Source organism: Micromesistius poutassou (genome assembly GCF_964030765.1).
Source record: "Micromesistius poutassou genome assembly, chromosome: 13".
Classification (NCBI taxonomy): Eukaryota; Metazoa; Chordata; class Actinopteri; order Gadiformes; family Gadidae; genus Micromesistius; species Micromesistius poutassou.
In genome coordinates, this window is record NC_140283.1 from 17211310 (window position 1) to 17229230 (window position 17921).

The 17921-nt window shown below is 44.9% G+C and overlaps 2 protein-coding genes across 2 annotated transcripts; one reads left to right on the forward strand and one right to left on the reverse strand.

Annotated features, from left to right (window-relative positions):
• Positions 1-2802: 2802 nt before the first annotated feature.
• On the forward strand, positions 2803-8562 carry LOC311357263 (uncharacterized protein; the record flags this gene model as incomplete). The annotated part of the gene is made up of 2 exons (XM_084477169.1): positions 2803-3558; positions 8549-8562. Exons 1-2 carry the CDS (start codon positions 2811-2813, stop codon positions 8560-8562), a joined length of 762 nt encoding a protein of 253 aa, XP_084333295.1. The 5' UTR covers positions 2803-2810.
• Positions 8563-14538: 5976 nt separating this feature from the next.
• On the reverse strand, positions 14539-16195 carry LOC311357479 (uncharacterized protein). The gene has a single exon (XM_084477440.1). It carries the CDS (start codon positions 16124-16126, stop codon positions 15098-15100), a length of 1029 nt encoding a protein of 342 aa, XP_084333566.1. The 5' UTR covers positions 16127-16195; the 3' UTR covers positions 14539-15097.
• Between the last annotated feature and the right edge of the window lie 1726 nt (positions 16196-17921).

Consider the following 17921-nt stretch of genomic DNA (forward strand, 5'->3'; position numbering starts at 1 on the left):
CCGTGTCTGACGATGTTGGTGGTCTCAAAGAAAAAAAGAAAAAACAGAAAGATAGCTCTAATAATAGCAAGACTAATTGTAATTCAACAGATTGAATTTAATCTGGGCAAAAGTATTGTTTGGTACTGTACTGTGCACACACCTCATCATCAAGCTTTCTCAGTATCTCCTTCAGATCCTTGCCAAATTCTTTTTCGGGCGCGGTACAAACTCAGCAGTAGGGGCGCATATTTTTCTACAGCAGCTCTGAATGTTCCGAGTAGATCTTTGTTTGTAATACAGAAAAACTCCTCACAAATCTGTAAAATGCAGGAAAAAACAAATATGTACAGAGGAATAGTAAGTAAATTGGGAGAATTTGTAACCTGTCAAAAATTGTCTATAGCCATTATCATTTTTAAAAGCATTTACAGCCTCTCCAGGTTGTAGTGGGTGCCTGCTTGCGTGAATGAACGTGCGTGCACGTGTGTTCGTGCGTGTGTCGTCGCTTATTCGCTTCAAATACTTTCTTTTCTTTTCAAAACTTGGGAATTAATACGGCGCGGTAAATAAAGTATTTAAAGCGAATAAGGGACGCTGTTTTTGTTGTTTATTTGGTTTTGAACGAATAGTTTTGGACGCATGCATCGGCTTTGAGTTTGTTACTTTGAAATCACACACACACACACCAACCTGCCCGAGTGATGCCGCACCGCGTTGACTAGTCCGTTCTGAGGCGTCCATAGGCTTTATGGTTTGTGTGTTTGAAAGCCGTGACACTCCTTTACCAGTTGGCCTGAAATACTCGACTTGATTCGGAGGACTCACCTGCCTCAGCCATTTTTCATATCAAAGCAGTGAAGGCGGGGGGAGGGGGAAGAAAGAGGATAGCATATTAACCAGCAGGGCGCGCACAGCGCACAGACTTGTGCGGAGGTGAACTTACAGTGAGCCGTTTGACGGGAGAACAAAAATAAATAGGCGGTCGACTGACCGCGGCACTAGTCTCAATGTGCTACGACCAACAACTCTGGTGGTCTGATCACGTGCTAAGTGCATGATGCCTGTAGTGCTAAGGCGAACTCACCGACGAGAAACTGTGTCAATTTCCAATGGATAGTGTAGTCCAGGGGTCCAAACTTTTCACCTACCATAATCTAAGATCCGAATCATCAAGCTGGGGCTAATATTCAGATCTTAGCTCCGCGGTCGGGGTTCCGCCGCCGGCCATAGGCCCGGTCAGGAATCTAGCTAAGATCTGCTAAGATCTGAATGGCCCGGTGGTTGGGGACCGCTGGTGTAGCCTATCTATGGGCAATTAAAATGCATGGAAAAAGGCCATGCTGTATGGATAACGCGAACACATTGGGTACCTACATCTAATAGAAAAGTATTCATCGAACCGCAGGCCTTGACTAGGCTAGTCTACATTAAAAAAGACTTGTGCAACTAGCCTAGCTAAACACCGAATTGTGTTCTCATTTAGGAATGAGGAGTTGACGTCACGGCACAGTAAGCCGTGTAAGGCCCCTCCCCTTTCCGCCATGTTGGTAGGTACGCCCCTCCGAGTGCAGCTGAGCTTTGCGTTATTGTTGACACGGTAGCTGCTAGCAGAGGAGGTTGTTGAAATTCTTTACTGTTTTAACAATGCCTGGAAGCAACTGCTGCGTTAAAAACTGCTCCAATGCCTCACACGATCGCCGAGGAAACCGTAAGAACAGTGGGCTACCGTTTTTTAGGTTCCCTAAATGGAGAACGCACTCAGGAGAGCAAGTATCCAAACTCCTTCTATAGTGTCTCTGAAGTATCCGACATCACGAGGAGACGTCGGATTTCTTGGGTGGCTGCAATCAGAAGAAAGGACCTTACTTTCGCCAGTCGATAAGAGTGTGTTCTCTGCATTTTCACTCAGGTACGTTCTCTAAAAATGTCTTTAAATTTGTTTATGTTGTCGTCTCTTAAAGCCACGAAGTGTACCTTATGTTGGTGCGAACCCTGAAGTACATCTGAAGTTGTTTTCTAGCAGCTAGTTAGCTACCTAACAAACTGTTGCTTCTTAGAAAATGCTCGATGGCCCAACCATTAATGTTGTTTTAAACAAAACTAGTTGAGATTCAGTTCATGACATTAGTGTTTCCCATGATTGTTTTGAGCTTAACTAACACATTTTCTGTAAAAGCTTAAAGCATTGATTACATTGCATTAAAGCATTGATTGAAGCATTGATTGTACATTGTGCATTGCATTAAAGCATTGATTGTAATTAAAGCATTGATTACATTGAGTTTTCATAATGTAATTATTCTGTTCTAGGTAAACCATCATATGAGATGGTGGAGAACCACCCTGACTGGACACCATCTTTGCGGTTAGGCCACAGTGATGTCAAGCCAACAGATGGAGCGAGATATCAGCGGCATGTAATGCGCAGCAGGACCCAGCGGCAGGAGCAAGTGCCACCGCTGGCAGAGCATCAGGAGCAGCAGCCTCCATCCCCGACAGAGGAGCAGCGGCCTCCATCCCCGACAGAGGAGCAGCGGCCGCCATCCCCGACAGAGGAGCAGCGGCCACCATCCCCGACAGAGGAGCAGCGGCCTCCATCCCCGACAGAGGAGCAGCGGCCGCCATCCCCAGCACAGGACCAGCGACCGCCATCCCCAGCACAGGACCTGGAATGTGGACTCTGCACATCTAGAGGAGATGTAATCAACAGTCTTTTGGAGGAAAACAGAAAGCTGAAGGAGGAGCTTGATGAGTACCGGATGAATGAGAACTCTCTGAGTGGTGATGATAACATAGTGAAGTATTACACAGGACTTGCAAGCTATGTAATGTTTCAGACACTTCTATGCAGTCTCACCCCATATCTGCCTCAAGGTAGGATGAAGAAACTCTCACCCTTCCAGCTTGTCCTGTTGACTCTAATGCGCCTCAGACTAGACCTGCCAGTAAAGCACATCAGCCATCTGTTTCGGGTACACAGGACAACAGTCAGTGATGCCTTTCACCATACCCTTGGAGTGATGTATGCACAGCTGTGTCCATTAGTGCACTGGCCAAGCAGAGACTGTTTATTGACGAGTATGCCACACCAGTTCGTGGAATCGTTCGGGAAAAATGTAGCCGCCATTGTCGATTGTTTCGAGGTGTTTATTGAAAAACCCTCAAATGTACTGGCAAGGGCACAGACTTTCTCTCAGTATAAACATGCATACACCATGAAGTACCTAATTACACCCTTACGCCTAAAGGGTGTAATTTCTTTCATATCCCAAGGGTGGGGTGGGCGCACTAGTGACAAACGTATAACAGAGCAAAGTGGTTTCCTCAACAAACTGTTGCCAGGTGACATTGTGCTGGCAGATAGGGGCTTTAATATCAGGGAAAGTGTGGGTATGATGTGTGCTGAAGTTAAGGTACCTACGTTCACAAGGGGTCGTGCACAGCTGGATGCGAAAGATGTGGAGGAGACTAGGGCCATAGCACATCTCAGGATTCATGTTGAGCGGGTGATTGGTGTTGTGCGCAACAAATTTAAATTCTTACACTCCACTGTACCTGTGAACATGCTCATCAAATGTGAGGGTGAAAACCTAATGCCGTTGGATAAGATTGTCACTGTTTGCTGTGCCTTAACAAATATGTGTAAAAGTGTTGTTTGAGTGCCTCCTTACTGTTTCGTGTTGCAATAAATTCTTGAAACATGATATGGCGTAACATTATTTATTGAGAACTGTTAGAATAGAAATAGAACTATAAATTGAATAAATAGAAATTGACAGTGCAACATTTCAAAAGGTTGAAACAGTGAACAGTGCCAAAGAACAATGTGCATTTAAAAATAGCAATAAAGAAATCAAAAAGAAATGTGCATGGATGTACAATTCCTTGGCCTCTTCACCACGGTCTGTGGCTGTAGTTCACGAAGCACACTGGGGCCAGGTGATGCTTGGGAGGTAGGTGGTATCGAGAAATATTGCACCGCAAGTTCAGGGAGAGCCACCTTCACAAAGAAGTCCTGTGCCTTCTGATGCCGTGCATTCCAAAATGTTTTGTCTGGAGCTATGCGCAGAATCACACAGTCCTTCAATGTCCACACTACAAAGTCACAGTAGGCACTCTCTGTTACAAACAGTTGGGTCTGGACCTGGGTGTAGTACTGGTGGTTCTTCTTGAGGTGCACCTGACCATCAACAGCATGCAGACCGAAGTTGCGGTCATCTGATGAGTATGCACCAAGGATTGTGCTGTCCTTGTACTTCGCGGGGCATTTCACTTCTATGCAGCCTTTCCCACAACAAGTGCAAGTAACAATGGCATCTGGCGATGCTCCTACCTGTGGGAAGGCCGGGTTGACAAAAAACCCACAAGTTTCCACTTGTTGTATCGGTGTGCTGATCCTTTGTTTGGGCAGTGTATGCCTGCCTCGCTGTCTCCTCATGTTTGATGCCCCAACTGGTGGCTGCTGTTCCCGGCCCACGTGTAGGATAACAAACCCTCTTTATGGTGGAGGGTGCTGGTGAACTAATGTCTGTTGCATAAACACAATGCATTGAGGAGGCTGTGATTCTTCCAGCCCGTGCAGCAAACCAAAGTGATGAGTTGTGCTGTCCCCGCGTCCTTCTCTCTATCTGCACTGCCTGTTCCTCAGACACATCAGCAATGCTCCCTATGGTCTGGCAGTGCTTCTGCAGCGCAGGCAAGTCACTCCTATCAAGGCCGCTTCCATTAGCCAGAGACTGTAAGCTGCGGATGGGCCGAATAGGGTCTCTGAACTCATCGCAGTATTCGGGTAGCACACTCAAAATTGCTGATCTTGTCCCTGTCGTGCTGATTTCCTGGTAGAATACTGCTAGCTCTTCCGGTGTTGGTGTCGGTGTGTCATTGGCTGTTTTGGCTGGACGTGTTCTCAGCGCAGGACTATTGTGGGTCTCACCGTCTATTCGTCTGTTTAGAGACCTCCGTGTAGCTGCAGCAGATATGAAATTGATGCGTTGGCCAACCTCTGGCAGGACCTTGTTGATGCTGCTTGGCAGCTTCCAGTAGGCCGGTTCGTATGTGACTGTGGCCTTCTCCTTTAACCGTACACAGGCATCGACCATAAACAGCAGGGCTCCGACATGGGTGCACGACTCCGCTACGTATGCATGTACAGTGGGCCGAACACACTTGCCCCGATGGTGTGAGGATGACCCATGGGGTGAGTGGAGGCTCGCAGACCCGTCGTGAATGCATGACCTGTTAGATACAAGAGGTAAATAAATTAGAGAAACAGTAAAAAGCCTTGAAGACAAGGGACACATTTTATTTCAAGTTACAGCCTAGTCTAGACCCCATTTCCATTTGTATGCAGCTTTCCAGATTTACATTTGTCTGCAGCCTGAATCTCACAGACCTTTCGTTCACACCGTTAATGGCTTGCTTTAGTCTAACCAGACCATTAACTACCCTAGCCTAACCAGAACTGGTTTGTCTACTTCGAAGCCCCAACACACAATGCCTAGTATGTTTCATTGGGCTAAAATCAAATTAGCATAACAAGCTGCAAAACATGTGGGAAGTTAATCTAACGTTTGTGTGCATGGAACACCTCGTTACAATCTAGTGTTTACGAAACAATCGCGGTAAATTACTTTGTCACTTTGGTCAACAAGCAATGTATTCACAACACATTAGTATTAGCATAAAACTCAAAAGGTGAAGCAACTTACCTTTGCCAGTACAACAGTGTTTTGAGCGTTTGGAGGTTTGTAGATGGCCAGGTCTTGCACCCAACCACAGCAGAATGTCTCATAGCTTTCTAGCGATTTATGGCTTTTAAATTCTTGCATCGTATATTGACTGATGCCAAAAACCAAGTAGTTCACTATGTCCATATATGTGCAAGGTGGTTAAAGGTCCAGGTCTCTGTCCCATTCTGCTGCAGGTAGCTCGTATGGGTCGACGTTGTTTAAGTCTGACAGCTTCTCCTCATACCTCTGCTTGGCGCTGGTAGTGAGTTTGTTCCTGTAAGGACCCTTTTCCTTCGCCTTATTCTTCTCCATTTATTTCTATCGTAATTTCTCCTGCGTCTCTGCGTCTCTGTTTCCTCATCTGTCTGTATGCCGCTCTGAGAACGTTTCTCCTGGCAACCGTGCTACCAGCATGGCGGATGGGCTCAAACCCCTCCCCTCCCCAAAAACCACGTGACTCCTCATTCTCAAATTGAGACTGAGGAGTCACGTGTTTCACACAACTTCACACACCGTGTGAAGTTATTTTTTCGTTTCGGCAAGTAGCCGTGTAATAATGTAGCCTATAGAACGTCGCCGGTTATTATCTAAAATAAGCCCCTTAAGGAAGAGACACCGCCGCTTCAAGTCGGGGTCCGGTTCGCCCTGTCGGGGCCTACCGTAATTTCCCGCATACAGGCTGCATCTTGGATAAACCGCAAGCCTTTCATTTATGTATTTAAAAAAGCAGAATAAGAATAATTATGTAATGAATAGGCATATAAAACCCTTCAGCCAAGTGATCACTGCAAATCGATGTTAAACTTGAACTTGCTTTCCCCCCCCTTTAAGACCAACTAGGTCTACTGCTTGGCACGCATTATTTTTGTGCAGCAGCTATGGACCTGTCTTAGGCTACTGTCTCCGAGTGCGTGTCGCTGTTTAAAACCTGACGAGGTGTTCACCAATGAGCTAGTTTACCATAATAAGACCGCCATACGAATCTGGAAAAAATGAGCAAGCAAGGCTACAGCTGAAGATCAAGGTAAATAGGTGCTGATATATTTTAAACGTCAGCATTAGAGGAATTGACGTGTTCCCCGATGGACAAATTTAACGCACAACTGTGTGTTTATGCTGAGACTGCTTTGCTTTTTGCTACCTGTCTGTGTGCGCCGTGCGGGCTTTGCGCACCGTCAAGGGAAAGAGGCGGTGGTTGAAAAAAATATTTCGACCGCTAAGTTCACTCGTTGCTTATAATGGTTTATTCGTTTCCCAGTATTTCATTAATTTAGAAGACAGTTTTGTTAATTCTTTTTTTTTTTTTTGGTGAAACACAACACTGCCAATGTGGCAGTTCCATGCGCAACGGGGATTTATAAGGCTAGTTTTACCGCGAGTGAGTGTTGAAGAATGAATGAATGCGGGTGATGCTTGGTGTGCGCGTGTGTGTGCGCCCATCTGTCTAAACACACGCAAATTAAACACGTAAGTGTATGAGAAGGAAATCGAGTCAGTCGACCTGCGATAAGCAGCTGATTCTGAACGGACTCGTCTTCGAGATGGACGTGTTCTAACACATTTTTAATCAATGAAATGTTAACAACAGTATATATCTGACCATTTAATTTTCGAAATTTTAGGTGAAGTCGAGCTTCCCTTGCAGTCGAGAAGTCGCCACTACGAAAGAATGCAATGTATCCAACTAGCGGGATCTAAACAAACTAAGCTCCAGCGAATTACTACAATGCAGAAGTAGTGGAGAATGGCGAAACACAGCAACTCTAGCCTACTCTCAACCAAAATAAAACTAATCGCCGCCCGGTGCAGCAGTGTGAACTGCCCAGTTTTTAGAACGTCTCAGCCCGTCTCGTCGCAAGGAGTCGCAAGGAGTTGCGAGTTGCAAGCAGAATCTTATCTTTGCGTCGCGAATCTTTGGTCTGAACTGGGCTTTAGCATTATAAGCAGTGGCGGTTTTAGGCACGGGCGAAAAACGAGACACACGAGAAAGAAAATGATCCGCATTTTCTATTAACGATAATAATTTTTATTATTATGCTTATGGGTACATTCCCCAGGATTACTTTGAGAAGGTCACAGTAGGGCCTACTATTCTTAATTTTCAATTTGTGCCTGAGTAGGCTACATTCTCCTTCAAACCTAAACATTATATTCTGACCTGTTGTTAGTATTGTCTCGTTGCAAGTGTTTAAATACAATACATGAGTTTACATAGTCTACAGTTGGTTGTTCAGTCAAGTAAAGTTATGTGAATAATAAATCATATTATTAATATTAATGCCTTCTTTGTAAACTTTATTTTAATTCCGGTGGTACGTGGAGAGCCAAATCATTTCTAAGGTGGTACTCATGGTAAAAAGTTTGAGAACCACTGCAGTAGTGAATAAGTAAATTATATTTTCAATCGAGAAAAAAGAGTGAGGGAAAAGGTTGAACATGGGCGTGAAAAAGTATTGACAAAATCAATATAAAATAGTGATTGAAAATGATGGAGAACGAAATAATCTAGACAAAGGAGTGAGATAAAAATGGTGGGGAGAATTAGGCTATCGAGAATGAAGGGGACGAGAAAATAAATGGCAGAAGTTAATAACATGAATATACCCCGAAATGACAGAGGCAGAAAATCAGCAGCATTCTCCACCACTCCACGCCTACTGCTATTCCTACATTTAGTGACAAGGATGTCTGCAGCCAGCCAGCAAAATAAAGTTCTTACTCCTTAAGACCTGAAGAGGTCACTGTTGCCCTAAGTATCTATATTTCATACAGAATGCTACACCTGGAAACAGATTGATCCCGTCAAATATTGCCTGTGTTACCCAATCAACCGACAGTCAAGACGCTGTAGGTATTATCTCTGAGCATTGGAGAACTATTTAAATCCCTGCTGCATTGATCTACAACCTGTTGTTGCCAAGGTTAACTCTCAGCCATCAACCCTCTGAAAGCTCTTTCTGGCCTAAATGGTAGGTTCTGCTTTCTTCAGTGGCTTCTCTAAGACATCTGGGCTATAGTCGACATTCAACATTTATAGATTGTTTTCTTTTACCTCATCCACTCCATGGCCATTAACTCATAATAAATTGCAATAATTATGGGAAAGGCAATGGAAATGGTTACGCATATACACACACACACACTCTCACACATTATTACCCGTCTTGTCTCGGCATTCTAATAAAAAGAATGGTAGAAAGTTTTAAGTGGCACACTCTGGGTTTTGCAGTGAATGCTGATAGTGTCAGGGCTTTCCTGTGTGTGTGTGTGTGTGTGTGTGTGTGTGTGTGTGTGTGTGTGTGTGTAGACACCCATCTTCACATGCACAGACAGACAGACAGAGACAGGCAGGCAGACGGACACAGGCTCACTCCCTGACAGCATGGGTGCTGTCGAGAGGGTCTGTTGTTGCCCCGTGCTGGTCTGCCGCCCGTGGCTAGTGGCCCTTGGGCCCTCCAGACAAAGACAGGAGCACCACAACACAATGAGTGTGACAGCCCATCGCCTCCCTACAGTCAGCCAGCAGAGAACCCTACAGCCTGTGTTGGCCTGGCGGAGGATTTGGAGCGTTGTACAATAGAGGGCATTCCAGTTCACACGCATTCATAAGTGTGATCCGCAGTCACTTTGACCCTCAGTGCTGCATTTGTAGTGTTGTAGTGGATTTGAAATGATATGCGCTGTGAACGTCATGCATTTATGCACGGCCGGAATGCAGAAACAGACAAACAGGCTCAGTGCTATCAGTGAACAATGTGTGTGAGTTAACAGCATGGACATACTGGTTGTCTTCTTGGACATTTCCAAGATTAATATGAAATAATGTATGAAGTAAGTGGCCAATCAAGACACAAACCTGATAACATAGCACAATAATGAATTGCTTAGTTTATAATATGAAATATACACACCCAACCACACACCAAGGGGGGACTCACAAAGTACTATTTCACCAGGGTGATCAGAATGACATTTATTTTTCACATTTTGTTTTAACACTCCGTATGGGGGAGGAAGACCAGGACGGAGCACAGCCCAGCTGCTCGTGACACATTTATTGGCACAAGGTGTGGCTTCATCTCTGCTCCTTTTTGAGGAGAAGGCTGTCTGTCACTTGCCACACGGCGGAGCTTTCACTCAAATGAACCGGTGCGTAGGACTGAGTTGGCAGCGTGTTATCTCCTGAGTAACACAATCATCCCTGGTGTACACCGTTAACTATTTTCCTGGCTGCTCAGTGGGACTTTTAATATTTCCAACGGCTGATCGTTCGCCTTGAGTTAAACTCTTCTTTGCTTCCTCTGTCTACAACACTTTTTGATCCCCCTGCTTTATGTCGATTTAGCTCAACCGGTTCATGCAAAGTGCACGGTGAAATTAAGCATTGCAGGTGTTGTTGTGGGACTTGAGCTTTGTTCCGCAACAAGCCACATAAAAGAAACAGATTGTGCTTGACAACAAGAAGATTCCTGGCTGCAAAGAGACTTAGCCATGTCCGTCTCAAAATAAAAGACAGAGATGAAGAATCTAAACAGAGACATCAGGCCTGTTTTACAGGTAAATTCACACTCACATTCACAGATGTATTTGTTAAGCACCAGGCATATTTATTGATTTGAAGCCATGCTATCCATGCTATTACATGACCACCGGCCTCCAATGCTTCAATGAAATAAAACAGAAGATTTGTTCTACCGTTTAGATGATATTTAGCTCTCTAAGGCCCCCCCCCCCCCCCCCCATCAGTGGTCTCCATTAAACTAAGGGGGCTCTTACAGGAGCACCAGGGGCCACACAGAAAGTCCAGGTGATGCTTCAGTGAATTATCTTTTAGCCATAGCCAAAACAAATCACTCTGTTGTTGTACAAGCTCTCGGCCCCACCTTTACACCTCTCTCATGTTTTACCGTCTTCAGGGGCCCTTCACCGACAAAGATGCTATAACCTCCACGGAACTACATGCACACGCACACCCACACACACACACTCACACAGAAACTAACACACACAGGATCAACAAGGCTTAGCATCTCATCGCAGATAAGAAGGGACCCACAGGACTGAACAAAAGGTTCAAACTATCAGAATTATCTCTACTGGGTGGTGCTTCAAAAGGTATGGAGATCATCTCAGTGATATCATCTTAAATGCCTCTACCGCAAATTGTCAAAGCAAAAATACGGTATGAAAAATGTTCGTCCAATTGTTGGAAAAATACAAAATACATACTCTCTCTCTCTCTCTCTCTCTCTCTCTCTCTCTCTCTATATATATATATATATATATATATATATATATATATATATATATACGATACAGGAGATATGTACATATAGGATAAAGTGGTCATCCTTTATTTTGCAAGGTTGTAAGTTTGTGTTAGTGCTCATTCCAAATGTCTTCGTTCTGGAACACTGCGGAGATGTTTGATCCCGGCAACGAGAAGATGCTTGTTACGGTGGGATGTGGAATCTTTCCTCCATCTGATTCAAATCAGGTGCAAGGCCAGGGATGGGTAATTTGGCTGATAGAAGCATCTTTATTACAGAGTGGAAATCATAGGGCCCTTTAGAGTTCATCCCCTGGCTTTTGTCTACCGCTGATTGTTCTGGAATGTTTGTTTAGACTCGTCCGCCGCTCGGAAGCCTCCGTGGAATTCTAACGTGGCTGGGCTCAATGGAGACTCGTATTTACCGTTTTAATGCGAAGACCGTGTTTTAATAAGGAAAAACATGTTTTGGCAGGTCATTAGCATGTAGCTACAATGTAATTCGAATTCAGTCTAGTTAGTGTCTTGTTAGCAGTTTCAGTTTCTGAGCTCATCGGAATTCATGAATTATGCGCAAATTCATAGTTTTATCTTCAAACTAATTATAAGCACACTGGCAGAATCCAAAAACACTACATGAACTAAGGGATAAACTGCTAGACTTTGCTACAGCTCCCTTAAACTTTTTGTATAAATGTGCACATTCCAAAACGACACAAAGAAAAATAAAGTAGAACCATCAACATTTTGGGCCCCAGTTAACGTGATGACAGAAGTCTTGTGAGTTCACGCAAATGTCAATTATGGTGGTATGCGGGGACTTCAGTAGGAGTGGGAAAGTGGTGGCCCCTGCCTTTTACCAGAAGTTGAAACAACAGAGCAGGATGAAATCCAACTGCTAGGTAGTGTTGATATCTTGAGGGTATCTGGACGACCCCTCCCCCACCCACCAACAAGTACATTTTTTAATGTGTGTTATCATCTCAACTTTTTGCCAGAGAAAATTTTGGTGAGTGTTTTGTCTACTTGTCCGATCTCCAAGCCGAGTGTGCGAGGATTGTCGATTACATGTACTGAAGGGGTATTTAGGTTTCCCTGGTGCTAAGACATTTCATAAACTCACCTGGATTAACTCGGGAATTATCTGAATTGTATGAATTGTGCAGAACAGTAGCATCATGTGTGGACTATTAAAATGAAGGTGAAAGTGTCTAGGATGACAATATAAGTGTATATAAGCTATATAAAAAAAGCCCCCACCCCCACAAACACACACACATACACACACGCACACACACACACACACACACACACACACACACATGCACAAACACACACCCTCAGGTTCAACTCATGGTTGCAGTCATCGTGGTCCTAGTGCTACTGCCTGGTAAGAGCCGGAGCTTTGCATTAGAAGTCACTTTGGCCAACGCAACCTACAGTGAATTTTAGATGCATGCGACTAAAAAGCAGGTGGGGGTGATGCATCATACTCAAGGATGCTTACAGGTAGGCAGACGTTGGGGGTTTGAATTCAGAGCCTTTCAGCTGAGGCTCAAGCATCATAACAACTACCAGTATATCCTGGTCCTGGATGGGTTTTGTTGGCAGCTTAACGTTGTGTGCTGAGGGAAGGGATGTCCTCCTGCAAGCCTATCTCTAGACTGGACCTTGGCGCTGTCACATTCCTTCAGGGACTACAAAAGACAGCAGCGTTTAGGTCTGTCTCTGCTCACAAAGGACTGTTGTTTCTCTCTTCCAAGTCAACCCCCCTCCGGCTTTGGAACAGCTGCCAAGGCATTAGGATGAGATGTTTGTTCTGGGCTCTGTTGATATGGTCTGTTCGGAAAGTGGTCCTATGTCCTTCCCTTGCTGGACTCAAGGAGGAGTCGTACATTTCCACCGATGCGTGAGGTGGGAATAAAATGCATGAGAATAAGGAGGTATAAAAAGTGATTGAGAGACTATTTTTGGGGGGGAGAAGGAGGTATAGAAAAATGATGGAGAATATATTTTTTTGGAAAAAGGAGGTATAGAAAAATTATGGAGAGAATAATAATTCAAGAAAAGGAGGTTTAGGAAAATGATGGAGAGACACCTCTCCATCATTTTTCTATACCTCCTTTTCTCGATTTAAAAAAAAAGAGAGAAAAAGGAGGTATAGAAAAATGATGGAGAGACACCTCCATCACAAAGTTTTGGTCACAACGATCCAAATAACCTTTCAGAAATGGAGTCACTATGGCAACGTCTTATGTGCTTGGAAAGTTTGTGGGTTGGGTTTGACTTAAAGGGGCTATGTGCAGGACTTGTCTGTCTCAATTAAAAACTTGTACATACAAGTCCTGCACATATAGTCCCTTTAAGTCAAGCAACTGTCATGAGAGCGGCGACTATGTTGACTGGCCGTGGGTTTGACTGGGTTTGCTTTGTACTCATCTAAGGCTTGGTGGTCCAAGCAGAGGACTAAGAGGAGCGATCCAACGTGAGAATACTTTCCATGGGTACGGAATTGATCCTTTTTCCTGGGTACACACGTGCTCTGAGATCAAAAGACTTGCGTTCTCCGAGCTGCCCCGGAGCACACTGATTAAACACATTTTGCTAAGTATTTCCTTTTCCATTTGCAGGAGTTGGCAACGCAAATATAAGTTGTTGCATTTCATTATGCCGCTCAACCTCATTACCGTGTTAAACTGCACCATCTACATGACTTCATTAGACCTCTGTGATGTGTGTGTGTATTAGCACACGTGGCTACTACGTGTGCGCACACACACACACACACACACACACACACACACACGCTCACACTCACACTCACACTCACACTCACACACACACACACACAAGCGTGCTATTCGCGCTTACCCTTTGGCATTGGCTTGCTCATCCCGGCACGTTTACAATGCGTTTCCATTGACCCAGAGGCGGCAAGATGCCAAGTGAATCTCAAGTCTTACAAGGAAGAGGATGGGCATTGTTTGAGCTGTGGCAGATACCAGCTTTTCTTCCTTAATCCCTGCTGGCTGGCTTGAAACTGCAGCCGTGTAAACGAGAGCAGTCGCGAGAGCAAGGGGCCCTGACAAAAGATGACATTGGGATGTGCATTTTAGGCAGTGCTGCTCAGGGGGAATCCATTATGTGGGCTGTCACACAGGGTTAGGCGAAACAGTAAACACTTTCATGTGTGGATTACCGTTTACCCACCGGAGATAATAGATATTTGCCCGGGCTAATCCGTTCCTCCATTGAGTCCCTTTTCCACTTTAATAACTTCTTGCGAGCAAGCAAATTTTTAATAAGTGCAAGAATGCTGATGTCTATGAAGATGGAACAAAGGGCTTGACTCAGAAAAGCTGCTTATTGTAGTTTTCCATATAAATATGGTTAAGAATATGGGTTTTGAATGTGTCGTTTTACCAGGATATCTTGAGATCTAGAGATGAAATGATGAATGATAAATGTACTTGTTTTTGGAGTGCTTTTGTTTATTATTATCATTAGAGAGTGATACAGTGTTTCCTCAATCGTAACTTTATTTTTAATCTCTTTCAAAAACATAACATTTTGCAAATAACCAGGCCTAAGCACAAACTCTCAAATCCTTCACTTTAAACAGTGCTTAAAAACAACAACAAAAAAACAGCTAAAAAACTAAATCAAGTTATAAAATGAATATGCAAAGTATATTACAAAATGTATATATGCGACTTCACAGTTAGCTCCAGCTTTGCTCACACACACACACACACACACACACACACACACACACACACACACACACACACAGACACACACACACACACACACACACACACACAAACATTCAAATGATCCCCTAGACACTCCTGACATGCCCCCAACTCACCACAGTCAAGCCTACAAGGTTTAAACATTGACAACGTACCTGAAAAGGGGGAGAAATGATCACGAGTGTGATACGGTGTGAAACCCTAACCCTAAACAATGCAACTTGATATTTATCAACTTGTCACACCGTCAATAAGAATCAAGCAGTGTAAAAAAAAAAATAGCCTAAGAAGATAATTTCTGGTTGGAAAGTAGAACATCGTCAAAACAAAAATCTTTTGACATAAATGCTGAGGCTGATTTGTCATTTAGCGGCCTGAGGGGCATTTGTCCTGGGTTTAGGAACTGGGGAAGGCCCTCGCTTCACCTCGGCCGATGTGGGACCAAGCCCCTCTTGGGCGTTGGCAACTGACAGATTAACGCCCTGACCGTAGTCTGTGGGAGAGGGACCAGGACTGAGCTTCGGACTGGGACCAGGGGTGTCCCCTGAAGGTTGCATAACCTCATAATCCGGAATGTCTGTCTTGAGGAACATCGAGGCAGGGCCCAACGGTAGAGCCTCCGGGTCTTCCGGCGTCTGCGCCTTCTTCCGTCGGTAGCATGTGACGACGGTGATGATGAAAAGCAGCAGGATCAGACCGCCGCCTCCCGTCACGGCGCCCATCACTGTGCTGGCTTTAAAGCAGTACACCTTCGGAGGCGGAGGAGGCGGCGGTGGCGGCGGCGGCTTGCATTTTAACCGCACAGCATTACTCTGGGCTTTGCTGGCGGCGTTACTAACACTGCAGCCGAAACCTTCATCGCCCTTAAACGTCGCCAAAGACACGCTCAGCGCGGGTTTTGTTTCCCCTTTGAGGAGTTGACCCCCGTGGGTCCAGGCGAAGACCACGTCTCTCGGGTTGAGAACGGCGCAGTTCAGCGTTGCCGTGGCACCGCCGGACCCACACAGAAACGTCACCACAGGCGTCGACACCTTCTCGACCACGCACACGCGTCCGCTCCAGCCGTTGACCCGCGCCCCGGTCCCGTTGATCACGTCTGCCTTGTAGACCCCGGCGCTGGAGAAGGTAAGGTTGAGCAGCTGGAGGGATCCAGCCGCATCGACGTCCGTCGGCTTACCCTGGCGGATGACTCCGGCCAATCTGTAGTAGATGGGTGTGCTGTTGTGTACCCACCGCAGCGTATCCCTGTTGTTCAGCATCCGTTGGTCAAGCGAAATGGTCAGGCTGTGGCCAATCAGAGCGTAGACGTTACAAGTCTCCTTGCTAACCCCCGCAACGACGGAGGATGTGGTCAGGAGGAGCAGAAGGAGTCGACAAACATCGTACACCATGATGATTTATCCTGCGCAGGTAATCCGCTGTCTGATTCACGATGTCAATTCAGTCAAGGGACGTTTTCGACTGAGAATATAATAAGAAATGCCTTCTGACGGTGGCAACCGTCAAGAGGAAATCCAAAACCAGGAACCGTGCTGTTGACCGGAAGGGGAAGTGTGTTGGCCAAGGGTCTGTTCTCAGTTCTCTGTGATATGCAAAGAGTAGTGTTTGAGTCAATCTTGGTTATGTTTCAAAACCGCTTTGGATTAAGACACAAACCATGTGTCTGTCATGACTCATCAGTGACATTGCTCAACAAACCACAAAAAGCAGATTCACTCTGGTGTCATCCAAGTCACTTTCTTCTGAACATTGTTGGTTATTGTTTGGCCAACAACCAGAGCATTTGATTCACAGATTTATAGATTGCTCTCGGATGTAAAGAGAATTTCAACAGAAAACAAAAAAAGCTTGTAAAATAAATCGTATGTGTAATGGAAATAACCATTGCAAATCATATTGTTTTGGAGTGCTGAACTCTGAGCTGAGTATATGTATATTCATGTATGTTCATTCATCTATTTAACCGAAGATTTTTTAATTTTTTACTTGAGACAGAAAAGTGTCTGCCTTAAGGCTGCCCCACACTACACGATTTTTTTTAAATCTTATGCGATTTTTGAGTCGGAGTACACCACACACATAACGAGAATCGCAGCCGATTTGTTGCTCTCCGATCCTACATAAGATTAGAACACAAGACGGAACACCACACCACTACAGGATAATCTTATCCGATTCTCGGCCGTGTAGGCTACGTCATCCAGCACGAGACAAGAGATCCAGAGACAAGAGATTGTAGATCTAGAGCAGCGGTTCCCAAACTTTTTTTCCTGCGCACCCCCTTTACGTCCCAACCGGGTTGGCGCACCCCCAATCCCCACTTCAAAAAGAAGGAAAAAAAACCGCAACAAAGCTTTGTTTTATCGCCATATAAAGACTCATGTTTAATCATGCCAGAACACGCATGACAATAACAACATCAACAAATATCCAACAAATAGGACAGCCAAGGGACACGACTGACGTTGTGTGCAAGATCTGCTCATGTGTGATACGCGCAATAGACGGGCAGACGACCGATCTACATGACCACTTTATGCGCCTCGCAGAAGTTAATAGAAATGATGATAAACAAAATATCACAGAGCATAGAGCAGGATTGTGAACGTTTACAATGTCTCATGTCAATTTACAATCTGCAAAATGTGTCTGTATTGGCCGACTTACTTTTTTTAGTTAGGATATTGATGCTGCGCGCCTCCTATTTGCAACGGAATTTGCTGTTAATTTAACACACACGCACTAAAACAGATATTTTCGTTTTTCAATAAATATTTGGAAACGAAAATTGAAAAGTGAGGCGCCGGGGGAGGGGGCATCACGATGGTGACTCTCCATCGTGATGTGATGGCATTATGGAGCACCCTCGGGTCAGCGTGTGTGTGTGTTTTGCGCGTGTGTTTGTGTGTGCGTGCGTCGCTATTATGTTGACTACACACTCAACATGCCGAAAATATCTACCATGTTGGATAACCCCGATTTTGAGATCGGGTGGTCTTAAGTTTATGAGATTCTATCTTAGAACACTACGGCAGACAGGATAATATTGGCCGATTTTCGTCCCGATTCGGCTGCCATGGGAACGCCACCCCGATTCTCGTAAGGGGCAAATCGGCCACGATATCGGGACATTTATCTTGTAGTGTGGGGTCAGCTTTAATGATTAGCCTAAATGAAAATGAAAAT

Excerpts from the sequence above, each read along its gene's own strand:
- LOC311357479 (XM_084477440.1), bottom strand. The coding sequence starts at position 16,126 with ATGGTGTACGATGTTTGTCGACTCCTTCTGCTCCTCCTGACCACATCC.